The sequence below is a fragment of the Hordeum vulgare genome, chromosome 5H, assembly GCF_904849725.1.
Source record: "Hordeum vulgare subsp. vulgare chromosome 5H, MorexV3_pseudomolecules_assembly, whole genome shotgun sequence".
NCBI classification, from domain to species: domain Eukaryota; kingdom Viridiplantae; phylum Streptophyta; class Magnoliopsida; order Poales; family Poaceae; genus Hordeum; species Hordeum vulgare.
The window spans coordinates 419,237,055-419,249,645 of NC_058522.1; the positions used below are offsets into that span (position 1 = coordinate 419,237,055).

Genomic DNA, 12,591 nt, shown 5'->3' on the forward strand with positions numbered 1-12,591 from the left:
GAAGAGCAAAGTATTCGATTCGAATTCAAAGTTGGATCTACGATAGTCGGCTCGGTGTGGATCAAGCTTATCCACACCGAACCACGAATGTGAAGACCAACAGCAGTGGCCCAAGTTTGATACAGATACCACTCAGCATACCGAGGTAAAGTTTTTCAAGCGTCATCAGGACTGGCACTGGGACTGGCAGGCTCCACAAAGGTCTCAAGGTCGATCCCGTCCGCGATACGAGTGGCTGTCTCGAGGAAGGTCTCCATGAAATCTTCGAATCGAAGCTTCTTGGTGTTGGCGACCTGCAACGCCTTCAGCTTTTCTTCGCGAGCTTCCTTGCAGTGCACTCGGACCAGCGATAGCGCCACGTCCGCACCACAACGAGCGGCAGACTTCTTCCATGCCTGCACTCTGTTCGGGACGTCCTCCAGCCGAGTCATCAACCCTTCTATTTCCTGCTGGGAATTGTCTTCGGGCCACAGCTCCTTGTCGATCCGGCCGATGACTTCTCTCAGACGGCCGATGAAAGGTCCCACTCTGCCAAGGCGAATATGTGCTCGGAGCATGTCCTGATTGGCTTCGTCGCCGAGTGGAACGTTCGGAACAACCGACCATTCAATGTCGGCTGCTTCAGCCTCATCGTCCAGACAAAAATCTGCAAAGAAAAGAAGAGCAGAAAGTAAGCGCAGAATGAATTACAAAGTCAAGAAGCACTCGGCAAAAAGCTTACCACCGAGCAGTGCAATCATCTTCCTTGCCCAGTCGTTGACATACTTCTCCTGCGAAATGCATCGACGGTTCATCACCTTCATCTGACCCATTAGTTCAGTTCTTTGCTTGCCCGTTTTCTCAATTTTGGCCACCAATGCCTTGTTGGTCTCCCGGGACTCCTCCAAAGACTTCTCTCGGTCAGCAAGAGCCCCCTTCACACCAGCCAAGTCATTCACAGCCGCCTCCAATTCCGCAGCAAGTTGAACCTTTTAAGCCTTCAGAGTATTGTACGTGGATCCCATTTCGCAAGTCTTCTGCCAAATCAGCGCAAAGGGAAGCTCAGACACATTCAACAAGGAAAACAAACAAAACTCAAAGTTCTTCAGACCCCTGCCGATGCAAGCACTCGACAGCGGTCTCGGGGACTACACCCAGTGGGTTCACTAAGAGTGACCCCAGTGGCATGAAGCTCGAACAGGCAGGCCCTATTGAGCTACATGACAAACAGACAAATCTACGAGAATGCTATTACCCGACCTGAGTAACACTACTCTCGGGGACTACATCCACTGGATGCACTCCGAGTGCCCCCACTGGTAATATTCGGGCAGACCAGCTCTGATCTGCTCAGATAACTAAAAATGCATATAAAGACAACTGCCGGTGCAAGCACTCGACAGAAGTCTCGGGGACTACACCCACTGGGTTCACTCAGGGTGAACCCACTGCAAAATAATCCTACTGTATCCGAGTATATCACTTAAACCCCTAGTGGGTTACAAGAGGAAAGTAAACACTTACTAGCGCACTTACTCGGATATCGTCCCGAAGCTCCAAGCTTCTCTTGTACAAAGACGCGATGGAGTCGTACGCTCCCTTGGCATCACCCACCATCAACTCCACTTGCACCATGGCCTCCTTGGCGGCTCCCACTTGGTCTTCCGGGAGGTGTCGGGCGTCGTACTGGACGGTCGACGGACCTGGCACGACAGAAGACTCCTTGGGCATCCCAAGTCCCGCTCCAGTCGGTTCCGTCGCGAGGGGCACCGCCTCAGTCGACGACATCGTCTCGGTCGGCGGCGCGTCCGTGGTGGGAGCAACAGCAGATGGAACAACCTCAAGGACAGGCGCCAAAGTTGGCCCTGATCCCCTTTGGTCGTCCTCCTCTAGATGAATCACCTCCGAAGGAAGCCCGACTGAACAACATGAGGTTACAGAAAAAGGGCAAGATTAAAGGCAACACTCGCGAAACAATAATGCAAACTCTCGGAGTCGTCACAACGTACCTTGCTGGGATGTGGCAGCGTTATCCGTATCCATGGGATCATCGTCCTGGTGCGGCAGAGAGGTGGCGGAGGTAGAAGCTCTGTCGAGTAAAATCCACTCGACCGATAAGCATGAGTTCAATCAAATACTGAAAGAAGATGGGAGAACAAGACACTTACGCTGAGGCAACTGGAACAGCGATCCTCATCCGAGGGAAAGCTTTCCGAGGCTTGGACCCACTCGGTTTGGCCACCTTGGACGGTTGGTCCGTGGGCTCGGCAGCAGCGTCCCTGGTCCTCTTCACGCTCCAAGCACTCGGAGCAACGGGAGGAGCTGGCGGAGCACTCGGCGCCACGGGAGAAGCAGGCGGAGCACTCGGAGCTGTTGGAGGAGCCGGCGGAGCCGCGGGTTCGTGACGGTGCTTAGTTCGAGGATCTAATGGTGGAGGTGGCGAGCTCTGCTCCCCAACCTCGCCCTCCTCCTCTCCAGACTCCTCCGTTTCCCCACTGTCGGAGACGTACTCGGCGCTATCCACGCTGCCCTCCTGGCTGCCCTCCTCTTCCTCAGCGGGATTCCCGTTCGAGACGGGAGAGTGCCAGTTGGTCCACTCCTGCACAAAATACAGTCGACAACGTCAGACACCAGGCGGCGACACAAGAAAAGCGATAGATCTAAGAAGATTGAAGGCACTCGACAAGATGCACTCACCTCATTCGGAGGAGGATTGTCGGCGCGGAAGGGCCTCACTCGCCGGGCTCCTTGGGGGTTGTCACATGCGCCTGTAATGCCGCGGACCCACGCTGTCATGGCCTCCCCGGTCACGCACTCTGGATGAGTCCGAGTGGAATCCTCGGGCCCCACGTAGTGCCACATGGCGTGGTGTCGGGCTTGCAGCGGCTGGATGCGCCGACCCAGAAAAGTCTCCAGCAAATCTGTGCCGGTGACTCCCTTGCGGACGACAACTATCAGCGCGTCGACCAGAGGTTGGATCTGGATCTTTTCCAACTTTGAGAGCGCAAGCTGCCTGGGAGGGGCCGGATGGTCTAGGCTAAAGGGCGGCAACCCAGTCGCGGCATTCGGACAAGCTATGTCCTGGCAGTAGAACCAGGTCGACTGCCAGTTCCTAACTGACTCGGACAGCTGGAGAGGGGGGTAGCTACTCTTTGTTTTCTTTTGGAAACCTAAGCCCCGCAGAGCTGGAGGAGATGGGTTTTATCGTCCGACTGGATAAGCTTTTTGACAGTCTGAGACCTAGCAGAGAAGATGTACTTAAAGAGCCCCCAATGGGGGGACATCCAATAAAGCACTCGCACAGAGTGACGAATGCGGCGAGATGGGCTATCGCGTTGGGAGGAAAATGATGGAGCTGCGCCCCGAAGTAATTCATAATACCTCTAAAGAAGGGGTGGGGAGGCAAGGAGAAGCCCCTGTACACGTGCCTGAGCAACAAGACGCGCTCTCCCTCCTGCGGCGCCGGCTCCGTCTCGCCCTCCGCCGGCAGCCTCCACGACTTGTTGGCAATCATGCCTTGCTCCACCAGCTCCAGCAGGTCGTCCGCCGTCACCGTGGAGGGAAGGAAATCCCCCTGGATCCAACCCGCCGGTAGTGCTCACTGTCGCCGCTGAGCAGGAGCCTTCTTCTTCTTCTTCTTCTTCTTCTGCGACTCGAGCTTGCTCGTCTGCCCCTTCGTCATGGTGAAGGCAGCAGATCCGCAGAGGAGGAGAGGAAGGAGGAGGCTTGGAACACGCAGGGAGCTACGGGAGAAGCAAGGCGAGTGCGAGTAACAAGGGCAGCGCAACAAGAAACCCCCGCCGGAGAGGCTTAAATAAGGTTCCGACTGGGTCACTAACAGGTGGCCCCGAAATCTTATCCCCCGACCGGCTGCTGCGATATTAGTGGAGAAGATAAAGGCGCGGTAATCGAGGCGACAGAAACTACTCGATGACGATGTCGACATCCCCGCTTAGCGCGCGGCAACCGAAATTTGAAGATCCCAGAAAATCCGCCGATGTCAGTTTGACTGGTCACATCGAAAGATTCCGCGGAAGCACTCGGTCCCTGACGGTTCGTTTCACTGGTATATTCACTCGGATCACTGGTCGAAAGGATAAAATGGATCGAGGCAAACAACGCCAAAGTCACATCCATACCAGTCGGATCCGTACTCCAGGCACCACTTCGTCGTTCCAACCCCGATCCATTCGGGGACTAATGATGGGGTTATAGTCCCAGGGTAGGGTCATAGGCCTGCCCTATAGGTCCTACCCAAGGACTACCTTCATAGAGGGTAAGGCCCTTAGACAGTTCCGACTGAACTAAGGACCCCCATCATCCAGTCGATGACGAGCTTTCGGAGCATATTTATCGTACCGACTGAATTCCACTCTGTACATCGTAACCTCCCAGGAGGGCAACGGTCATACGTTTTCATACATCATTATTAGCATTTAAGGCATACGTTACCTGTAACGTAGGCATTTATTCGCCACTACTCCACCCCTGTCCACCGGGCCGTTGTGAAGGGCAGCGCACTCTATATAAGCCGCCCTTCCCCATTGGTGCAGGGGTTGGCATTTACTGTAATCCTATATTCCACTCGACACTAAGCTCCCAAGAGCACTGAGACGTAGGGCTTTTACCTCCACCGCAGAGGGGCCTGAACTCATACAACCTCGCCGTAGCTAAGGCTCTGCCCATTCTTTCGTACCCTACACATCTACTGTCAGACTTATACCCACGACACATGTTATTTTTATTTCATCAAATGCATTCTAATACATACATTATTTTACCAACTCTTCGCTACGAGTACACGACTAAAAAAACATCTAGAAAATTTCGTAAGACCAATAGATCGATGTATTCTTCTTCCCAAAACCAAAAATTGCATCCGACCTACACACAAAATTGAGCAAATTAAGCTATCGAAATTCCATCAAATCAAAGAGCAAAAGGCAACATGAAAAGCATACCCATCGTTTTTGCACTTGACGAACATCCAACGGGGATGTTCTCACGTCCAAGAAACGCGTCGGACGACATGCAGCGGGCGGTCATCGCACTTTATGAACAGCAATGGCGAGCCGACAAGCCTGTGAGCCAGCGACGAGCCAGAGCGATGGTTGGCCGTGGCTTTGCCGGTGGACCGATGATGTACGGATCCGAGCAGTTAGGGGCGGATTGAGTGCCTGCATACGACATCGATGCATTGCCCACACTGGATGGACCAGTACCCGACCAATCCATAAAAAGCGCAGTCTGCCGCCGGCAGGATGCGCCAAATCCCGTCGACACGATGCGCCAAACCTCGTCGTCGTTGTCGCAGATCTATTATTCGGCCTTCCGCACCGGCACTAAGGAGGCACCCCACCGGTGGATGTGCTGCTGGGTGAAGGAGGGAGGAGGTTGGAGAGCAAGGTGGCCGAAAAAAATGGGCGCCGACCTAGGGTTTGTGCACTAGCGTGCAACGGATGAGAAAGGGGATAAAAAACAGAAGACTGTGCCACCGACTAGCATGCCCGAGGAAATAGCACATGGACGAGGCGCGTGTCCACTTTGTGTCCACGACGATGCAAATGTTGCCCAAATTTGAGCCTGACGTGGGTCGCGGACGGATGAAAAACGGATGCGCGTCCGTTTGGGTCAGCGCGTTGGACCGATTTTTGTATCGGCGACTAACGAAATGGGGATGCGAGGATGAAATGGATCGCTCGGTTGGTTGGAGTAAGGACTTCCAAGTTGTAGAGTTTGTCCATGAAAACAGAGAGTTCAACACTTATGCACATAATCTTGTTGGGAGTGCTTTTGTTTTCAGATCACGGTCAATACATTTGGCTCCTTAAGCCTTGGGATGTAACATCTGTACCCTTATTTGTTGATCAATAAAGGCCTTGATGAGCCTAAAAAAAAATGCCCCTCCCACCTTTCTCTCCTTGCCACGCCGCCGGCTCGATCTGCCGCTTCCGGCCATCTCCAGCACCATCGTCAGCACTTGCAACCTCTATCTATTCCCCGTTCCCCTCCGCCGCCGCCAAACAGTAGCGAGTTGTCGCCGCTTGCATTGGCTCCCATGGGGCGACCTCCATCCTCGAGGACCACGATCCCCAAGCTCACGCCTGCCTGTCTGCCGGGCATGGCTTCACCGGTGATGCGGGCAATCATGGACGCCCGTCTCGCAGTCCGCGACCGCGCGATCAACATCCGAAAAAAGTAACCTTGGTTTCTTATTTTTTTCCCGTTTCCTAAACAGGGCCTCCCTAACTTGACGGGGGGCGGGGGGTTGGACCTGGTCTCGTATGATCCCTCTCCCACGCAAAATGGCCGACGACACATTAATTAGCAACTTCAGCCTCCGGCATGGCTATCCCATCTTATTCTCTTCCCGCGCACGGACCACACGCGCGCGCCTCTCTCTCTCTCTCTCTCTCGGGCGCGTCTTCTTCCTCTCCGGTGCGGTAATGTCTCTGTCTCTTCTCCTTGTTCTTCTTGTTCAGGGGCATGTGAACTGCAATGATTTGTTACAGGCGTGTAAAAAAATTCGATTCCTTCTTCAAATGAATCGCTCTAACTGAATCTTGTCATGTGTAACCATGCCTTTTATGCCATGTATTTTTTTTAATTGGAGCAATCACATTGCCTTCTAGCCACATTCAGTACAAGGCCCAGGCTAGATCTATAATATTACTAGTAGATGAAATGGAGTGCCGTTGCTCAAACAAGGGATTCAGAAATATTATTACTGTAAACATTATAGAATCTCACGTGATCATTTTTCATGCTTTCATATGAAGTAAAGTACTTCTATCAAAACTACATTTCACTCTCCAGGTACCATTTGGATAATCCATTAATGTGATTCGAATCGCAAAGGATGGTTCTCCAGGATAAATGAAAGTTTAGCTTATGCACCTTATTGTAGTCTGTTTTTTCTCATCCCTCATACAATGGGGAAACATGCTGCTGAAACCGGGACTAGTTTGCTCCTACATGGAGACTTGGACATACAGATAGTGGAAGCAAAATGTCTTCCCAATATGGATCTCATGACCGAAAGGATCCGGAAATGCTTCACTGGCTATGGTGCTTGTCGGACTAACTGCGGGAATTCTAACACAAAACCAGACGTGAGGAAGATCATTACTAGTGATCCGTATGTTTCGGTTTGCCTCTCAGGTGCAACGGTGGCACAAACTCGAGTCATTAACAACTCGGAGAATCCTAAATGGGATGAACACTTCTATGTTCAGGTTGCCCACTCAGTTAGCAGACTCGAGTTTCATGTAAAGGATGATGATGTCTTTGGGGCTGAGCTTATAGGTGTTGCTTCAGTACCAGTTGAACAGATCACAGAAGGGGATATTGTCAGTGGCTGGTTTCCAATCTCTGGTCACTACAGTAACCCGAAGATATCTCCTGAACTCAATTTGTCTATCCAGTACAAGCCATTTGATCAGAATCCGTTGTACAAGGACGGAGTTGGTGCTGGTGGTACTGAGAATATTGGTGTGCCAAATGCTTATTTTCCTCTTCGCAAGGGTGGTAGGGTCAGTCTATATCAAGATGCCCATGTTCCTGATGATTTTCGTCCTAACATTGAAATTGAAGGTGGGAGGACATATGAACAAAATAAATGCTGGGAAGACATTTGCCATGCAATTGTGGAGGCTCATCACCTTATTTACCTTATTGGCTGGTCATTATACCACCCTATCAATCTTCTAAGGGAATCAGCAAAACCTTTGCCCGATGGAGTCCCACGGACCATTGGAGAGATTTTGAAAAGCAAGGTTCAAGAGGGAGTTCGTGTTATCGTGTTGCTTTGGGATGACAAAACATCACACGACAAATTTCTTTTGAAAACGGTAGGCTTTATTCCACATCATCCATTCGCTCACCCTTGAACCTCTTCATCTAATCCTTGACTGACATGGCTGTACATCAAAATTGTTACTATCTTGAACTGTTTGGCATCACATATTAGTTATCATGCTACCGTGTAGTTTTTCCTCCAAAAGGTAGACAGAAATAACAAGCATGAATTGAATAGTGGTCTTGTCTAATATCTTATATCTCATTACTGCTTTGAAAATTCTGAAATTTTGGGTGAATGATGTGAATAAGTTAAAGGGGTAGACAGTTTTGTGATGGAGCTATCTCCCTTCTTGTTCAATGTTTCTGCTGTCTGTTTCATCACCTGAATGTAGATATTATTGTTATCAATAAAAATACCCAAGGACTCGAGAAACCTGCAAGTTTTATGTTTCATTGTATCTTACTTAAAATATGATTGATAACTAGATAAATATCATATTCCGGAGAACCAAACCCGTATGTTCCAATTTTTATCGATGTTTTCCTGAAGATGTGAGCTTGTTTGCTTGTTTTGTTCACAAAAGAGTAGTCTGATAGAAATGATGTAGGCTGCATGCAGGATGGACTCATGCATACACATGATGAGGAAGCTCGAAAGTTTTTCAGGCATTCAGGTGTACACTGTGTGTTAGCTCCTCGTTATGCTAGCAACAAAATGAGCATTTTCAAGCAGCAGGTGTGGATGTTGTGTCTTCCTTCCTTTTTTGTCACATACATAGTGTACCTATACTTCTGCATATTCTGCATATCAACCAGTCATTTTTTATTTGTTGTCATGCGTGTGGCTGTGGCCATGTTGGACAATAGTCGAATAAATAAAAAGTAAATTATTGAAGGGTCAATTGGTTTCTCATTATATATGGGGAACCAGCGTATATCAGTATCAATCTCTATCTGTCAGGTTAGTCAACAAGAATATTTTATCTAACCCTCCTCTCTCATTCATCACCCATAACCTATGTTCTACTCCATTCCCTTACGTTGTGCCGTTCTGCTAACCTCATGGTTGTAGTTATCCTGTATGCACTAAGCTTAACATCTTGCATATATTTCCCATATTTATTTTCTCCCTATATGTTTCCAGTGTTCACTTTCCAAGCCCTAACATCTTGCATGCTATCCTTTTGAGAAGTTAAACAACATACATACCAAGAATATGCATGTTGTCATGCATGACAAGCATAATGAATTTTTGCCTAACAAACAGATGCGCATAATTCACTTTTACTACTTATTTCAGCAATGTTTATGTATTCTGGTGTTTCTGAAGCAAAATCTCTTCTCCAGGTTGTAGGAACTTTGTTTACGCACCATCAGAAATGTGTAATTGTAGACACTCAAGCCACTGGAAACAATCGAAAAATAACAGCTTTTCTTGGCGGTCTCGACTTGTGTGACGGCAGATATGATACACCTGAACACAGGCTTTTTAAGGATCTTACTACTGTCTTCAAGGATGATTTCCATAATCCCACGTTCCCTGTAATTCTCTAACAGTTTACTCTATCTTTGTTCGCTAACTATATTACTGATTCTTCTAAATTTTTAACAGCTATAGCTGAGAAAACAACTTTCTGACATGCTTAAATTTAGAACATCCTTCTTTCTGCAACTTCAGGTGAATAAGTCTGATGGACCGAGACAGCCATGGCATGATTTACATTGCAAGATTGAGGGTCCAGCTGCATATGACATACTTACAAACTTTGAACAGAGATGGAGAAAATCCGCAAAATGGAAAGTCAGTGTCAGAAGAGCTGTAAGTTGGCATCATGATACTTTGGTTAAAATAAACCGGATGTCATGGATTGTTTCGCCCTCTGCAGATGAGCTAAATGCACATGTTTGTGAAGAAAATGACCCAGAAAACTGGCATGTACAGGTATTATACGTTATGCATACATACAAATCATCGATGCATCACCTTTGTGCAATTTCTCCTATTTTTCGTCTATTAGATAAATCGTCACCACTTTGTTTATTTTGGCTAGATTTTCCGATCCATTGATTCAGGATCAGTAAAGGGATTTCCTAAAGATGTTCAAGAAGCCGAGTCACAGGTAGTGTTCATATCACTAGTTGATATAGCTATGCAAAAATGCAACATGATTCTTTAAGTTGATTTAAAAGATGCAGTTTTAACTTTATCAGAACTTCATGCTTTCTCATAGCAGTGTGATTTTCATTTATCTTTTGTTTTGCAGAATCTTGTCTGTGGAAAGAATCTGCAGATAGACAAGAGCATACACAATGCATATGTAAAAGCCATAAGATCTGCACAACACTTTATCTATATTGAAAACCAGTATTTTATTGGATCTTCGTACTACTGGTCTGCACATAAAGGTGCAGGTAATGAAGTTGTTTCTCAGTTACGGTGATCTCTTTCGTTTCATTTTTGCTTTGTGCTTTTGCCCTTCCATTTTGCAAAAGTTAGATACTTGAGTCACACCATCCCTTCTGCATTATTACATGAGTTTGGATTATATTGTATTCCATGCTTCACACTTTCCAATACTAGAAGCATTATTTAATTTCCATGCCCACTATATTTTATAGCAACAAATTAATAAGCTTATTTTAGCATTTATGAACCTTGACCGAGGAATAGTTGAACTTTTCACAGCTTTTTATGAAGAAAAAGGGAAGTGCATCGTTGGTTTCTTTTTATGAAAACTAGCACTTTGTATGTGCCATCTGATGTAAAGATTCCTGTCAAGGATAAGGCCAATCCGGGCATCCAGCTTATGTTTTGAATACTCATGTGGGAACAGGTGCAGAGAACCTAATACCAATTGAATTGGCCATAAAGATTGCAAGAAAGATCAAAGCAAGGGAGCCATTTGCAGCTTATATTATCATACCAATGTGGCCTGAAGGTAATCCAACAACTGCTCCTATGCAGGAGATCCTCTTTTGGCAGGTTTGTGCCGCATGATCAGATCACAATATTGTCATGAACCTAACTCTTGTGACAAGGGCATTCATTGAGCTAGAGATACTGATGTGAGCTGATATTTGTCATTTTATCTCTTCAAGGGGCAAACCATGTCCATGATGTACAAGATTATCGCAGATGCTCTCCGAAAGGAAGGGTTGGACGACGCCCATCCACAGGATTACCTGAACTTTTACTGCCTCGGTAAGCGTGAAGTCACAGCTGAGGTTCCTACACCGACAAGCCATTCTAATGAGAATTCCCCGATGGTAACTCTATTTCATTCTCTTCTCCTATATATAAGTTGATAAATGTGTATAATATGCGCATCGCTTAAAAAGGTTGTCTTCCTTTTCTCCTCCAGCGTCTGGCTCAGAAGTTCAGGAGGTTCATGATCTATGTGCACTCGAAAGGGATGATCATCGATGACGAGTTTGTTCTCATCGGCTCAGCCAATATAAACCAGAGGTCCTTGGACGGTTTGCGGGACACTGAGATCGCCATGGGCGCATATCAGCCACACTACAGCTGGGCAGGAAGCCAAGGTCCTCCACGAGGACAGGCACGCTCTCCTCTCTCTACTCACCTCTGCAGAAGCGTCTAGAGCTGTTGCCGCCTTCCAACCATCGCTTTCTGTCTGCAGGTGTATGGGTACCGGATGTCGCTGTGGGCGGAGCATCTGGGCACGGTGGAGGAGTGCTTCCGTCAGCCGCAGTCCACGGAGTGCGTCCAGTTGGTGAACCAGATGGCGGAGGACAACTGGGCGTGCTATGTGTCGCCGCAGATGGTGGATATGAAGGGGCACCTCATGAGGTACCCCATCAAGGTGGAGAAGGACGGGAGGGTGGTGCCCCTGCCTGGGCATGAGAGCTTCCCGGACGTCGGTGGCAAGGTGCTCGGCTCTCACTCCTCGCTGCCCAATGCGCTGACAACGTAACCAGTCATCCTCGATCGGCAGAGGAACAGAGTGCTGGAGCTTGAAGAGGCTACAAAGGCGGCTACGTTCAGAAGTGGGAGCTGAAGTTGTTCCTCGGAAACTCAGAATTAGCTAATCTGTTGCATATACGTCTGACTTTTAGCATTAACCGTTAAGCTGTATATGTGTGTATATAAAAGAGAGACCGGGCAGAAAGTCATACCAGCTGGACCAAATTTTGTGTCCCTGGGCATTGCACTTTGCTTGGAGTCTATTGCTCTGCACTTATGATGTAATTTCCCGATGTCCACCGCAGTTTGGTTAGAAATCGGCATTCGGATCTTGGTTGGTCAGCAACCCAGAACATGTACCAAGCTTGTTCTTGCTGGTTTGTCAAAATGTAAAATTTGAAAGTAGAATCGAATTCTTCAGTCAAGTTGACATACGTAGGAGTCTTGTTGATGCATATTCGCGCAAACCTGAGTTGATATTCTTCATAATAACAAAGATGCTTGGAAATGCCATGGATATCCTACTACTTTCTCCTCTTATCAGGTTTTATAATGCCCTTGGAAGGTCCAGTAGCTCATCAACTGTTCACTGATGTTTGGAGAAATGCGAGCAGACTGAAACACAAGTTTTTTTTATTTGGTTAGCCCTTCACAACAGAGCCAACACTAGAGCTATGCTGAAAAGAAAGGGACTTATAATGGATGATTACACTTGCCCTCTTTGTAATCAGGGAGCAGAAGAAACCATAATGCACCTTCTCGGGGACTGCAACTTTGCATTGGGCTGCTGGGTCAACATCATCCAGGGCAGATTCAGAGGCACATCTGTTTTTGAGGATTCTATGCTCCTTGTCAGAACCTGGCCTAAAGCTATTGATCTTCAGATT

General features: G+C 47.8%; 1 protein-coding gene across 4 annotated transcripts; it reads left to right on the plus strand.

The window, feature by feature from the left end:
• The first annotated feature begins 5,782 nt into the window (after positions 1–5,782).
• Positions 5,783–12,138, plus strand: LOC123397779 (phospholipase D delta-like). 4 transcript variants are annotated; one of them, XM_045092310.1, is made up of 11 exons: positions 5,783–6,422; positions 6,796–7,829; positions 8,399–8,515; positions 9,127–9,321; positions 9,458–9,721; positions 9,831–9,899; positions 10,044–10,191; positions 10,614–10,762; positions 10,879–11,046; positions 11,142–11,339; positions 11,421–12,138. In XM_045092310.1, the coding sequence occupies exons 2-11, from the start codon at positions 6,912–6,914 to the stop codon at positions 11,712–11,714; spliced, it is 2,520 nt and encodes an 839-aa protein (XP_044948245.1). In that variant the 5' UTR covers positions 5,783–6,422; positions 6,796–6,911; the 3' UTR covers positions 11,715–12,138. The 4 variants fall into 4 exon arrangements, with proteins under 4 accessions (XP_044948245.1, XP_044948246.1, XP_044948247.1 ...); XM_045092311.1 differs by lacking the exon at positions 5,783–6,422 and having other exon boundaries at positions 7,741–7,829; positions 8,388–8,515; XM_045092312.1 differs by lacking the exons at positions 5,783–6,422; positions 6,796–7,829; positions 8,399–8,515; positions 9,127–9,321 and having other exon boundaries at positions 9,474–9,598; positions 9,666–9,721.
• Positions 12,139–12,591: the final 453 nt, after the last annotated feature.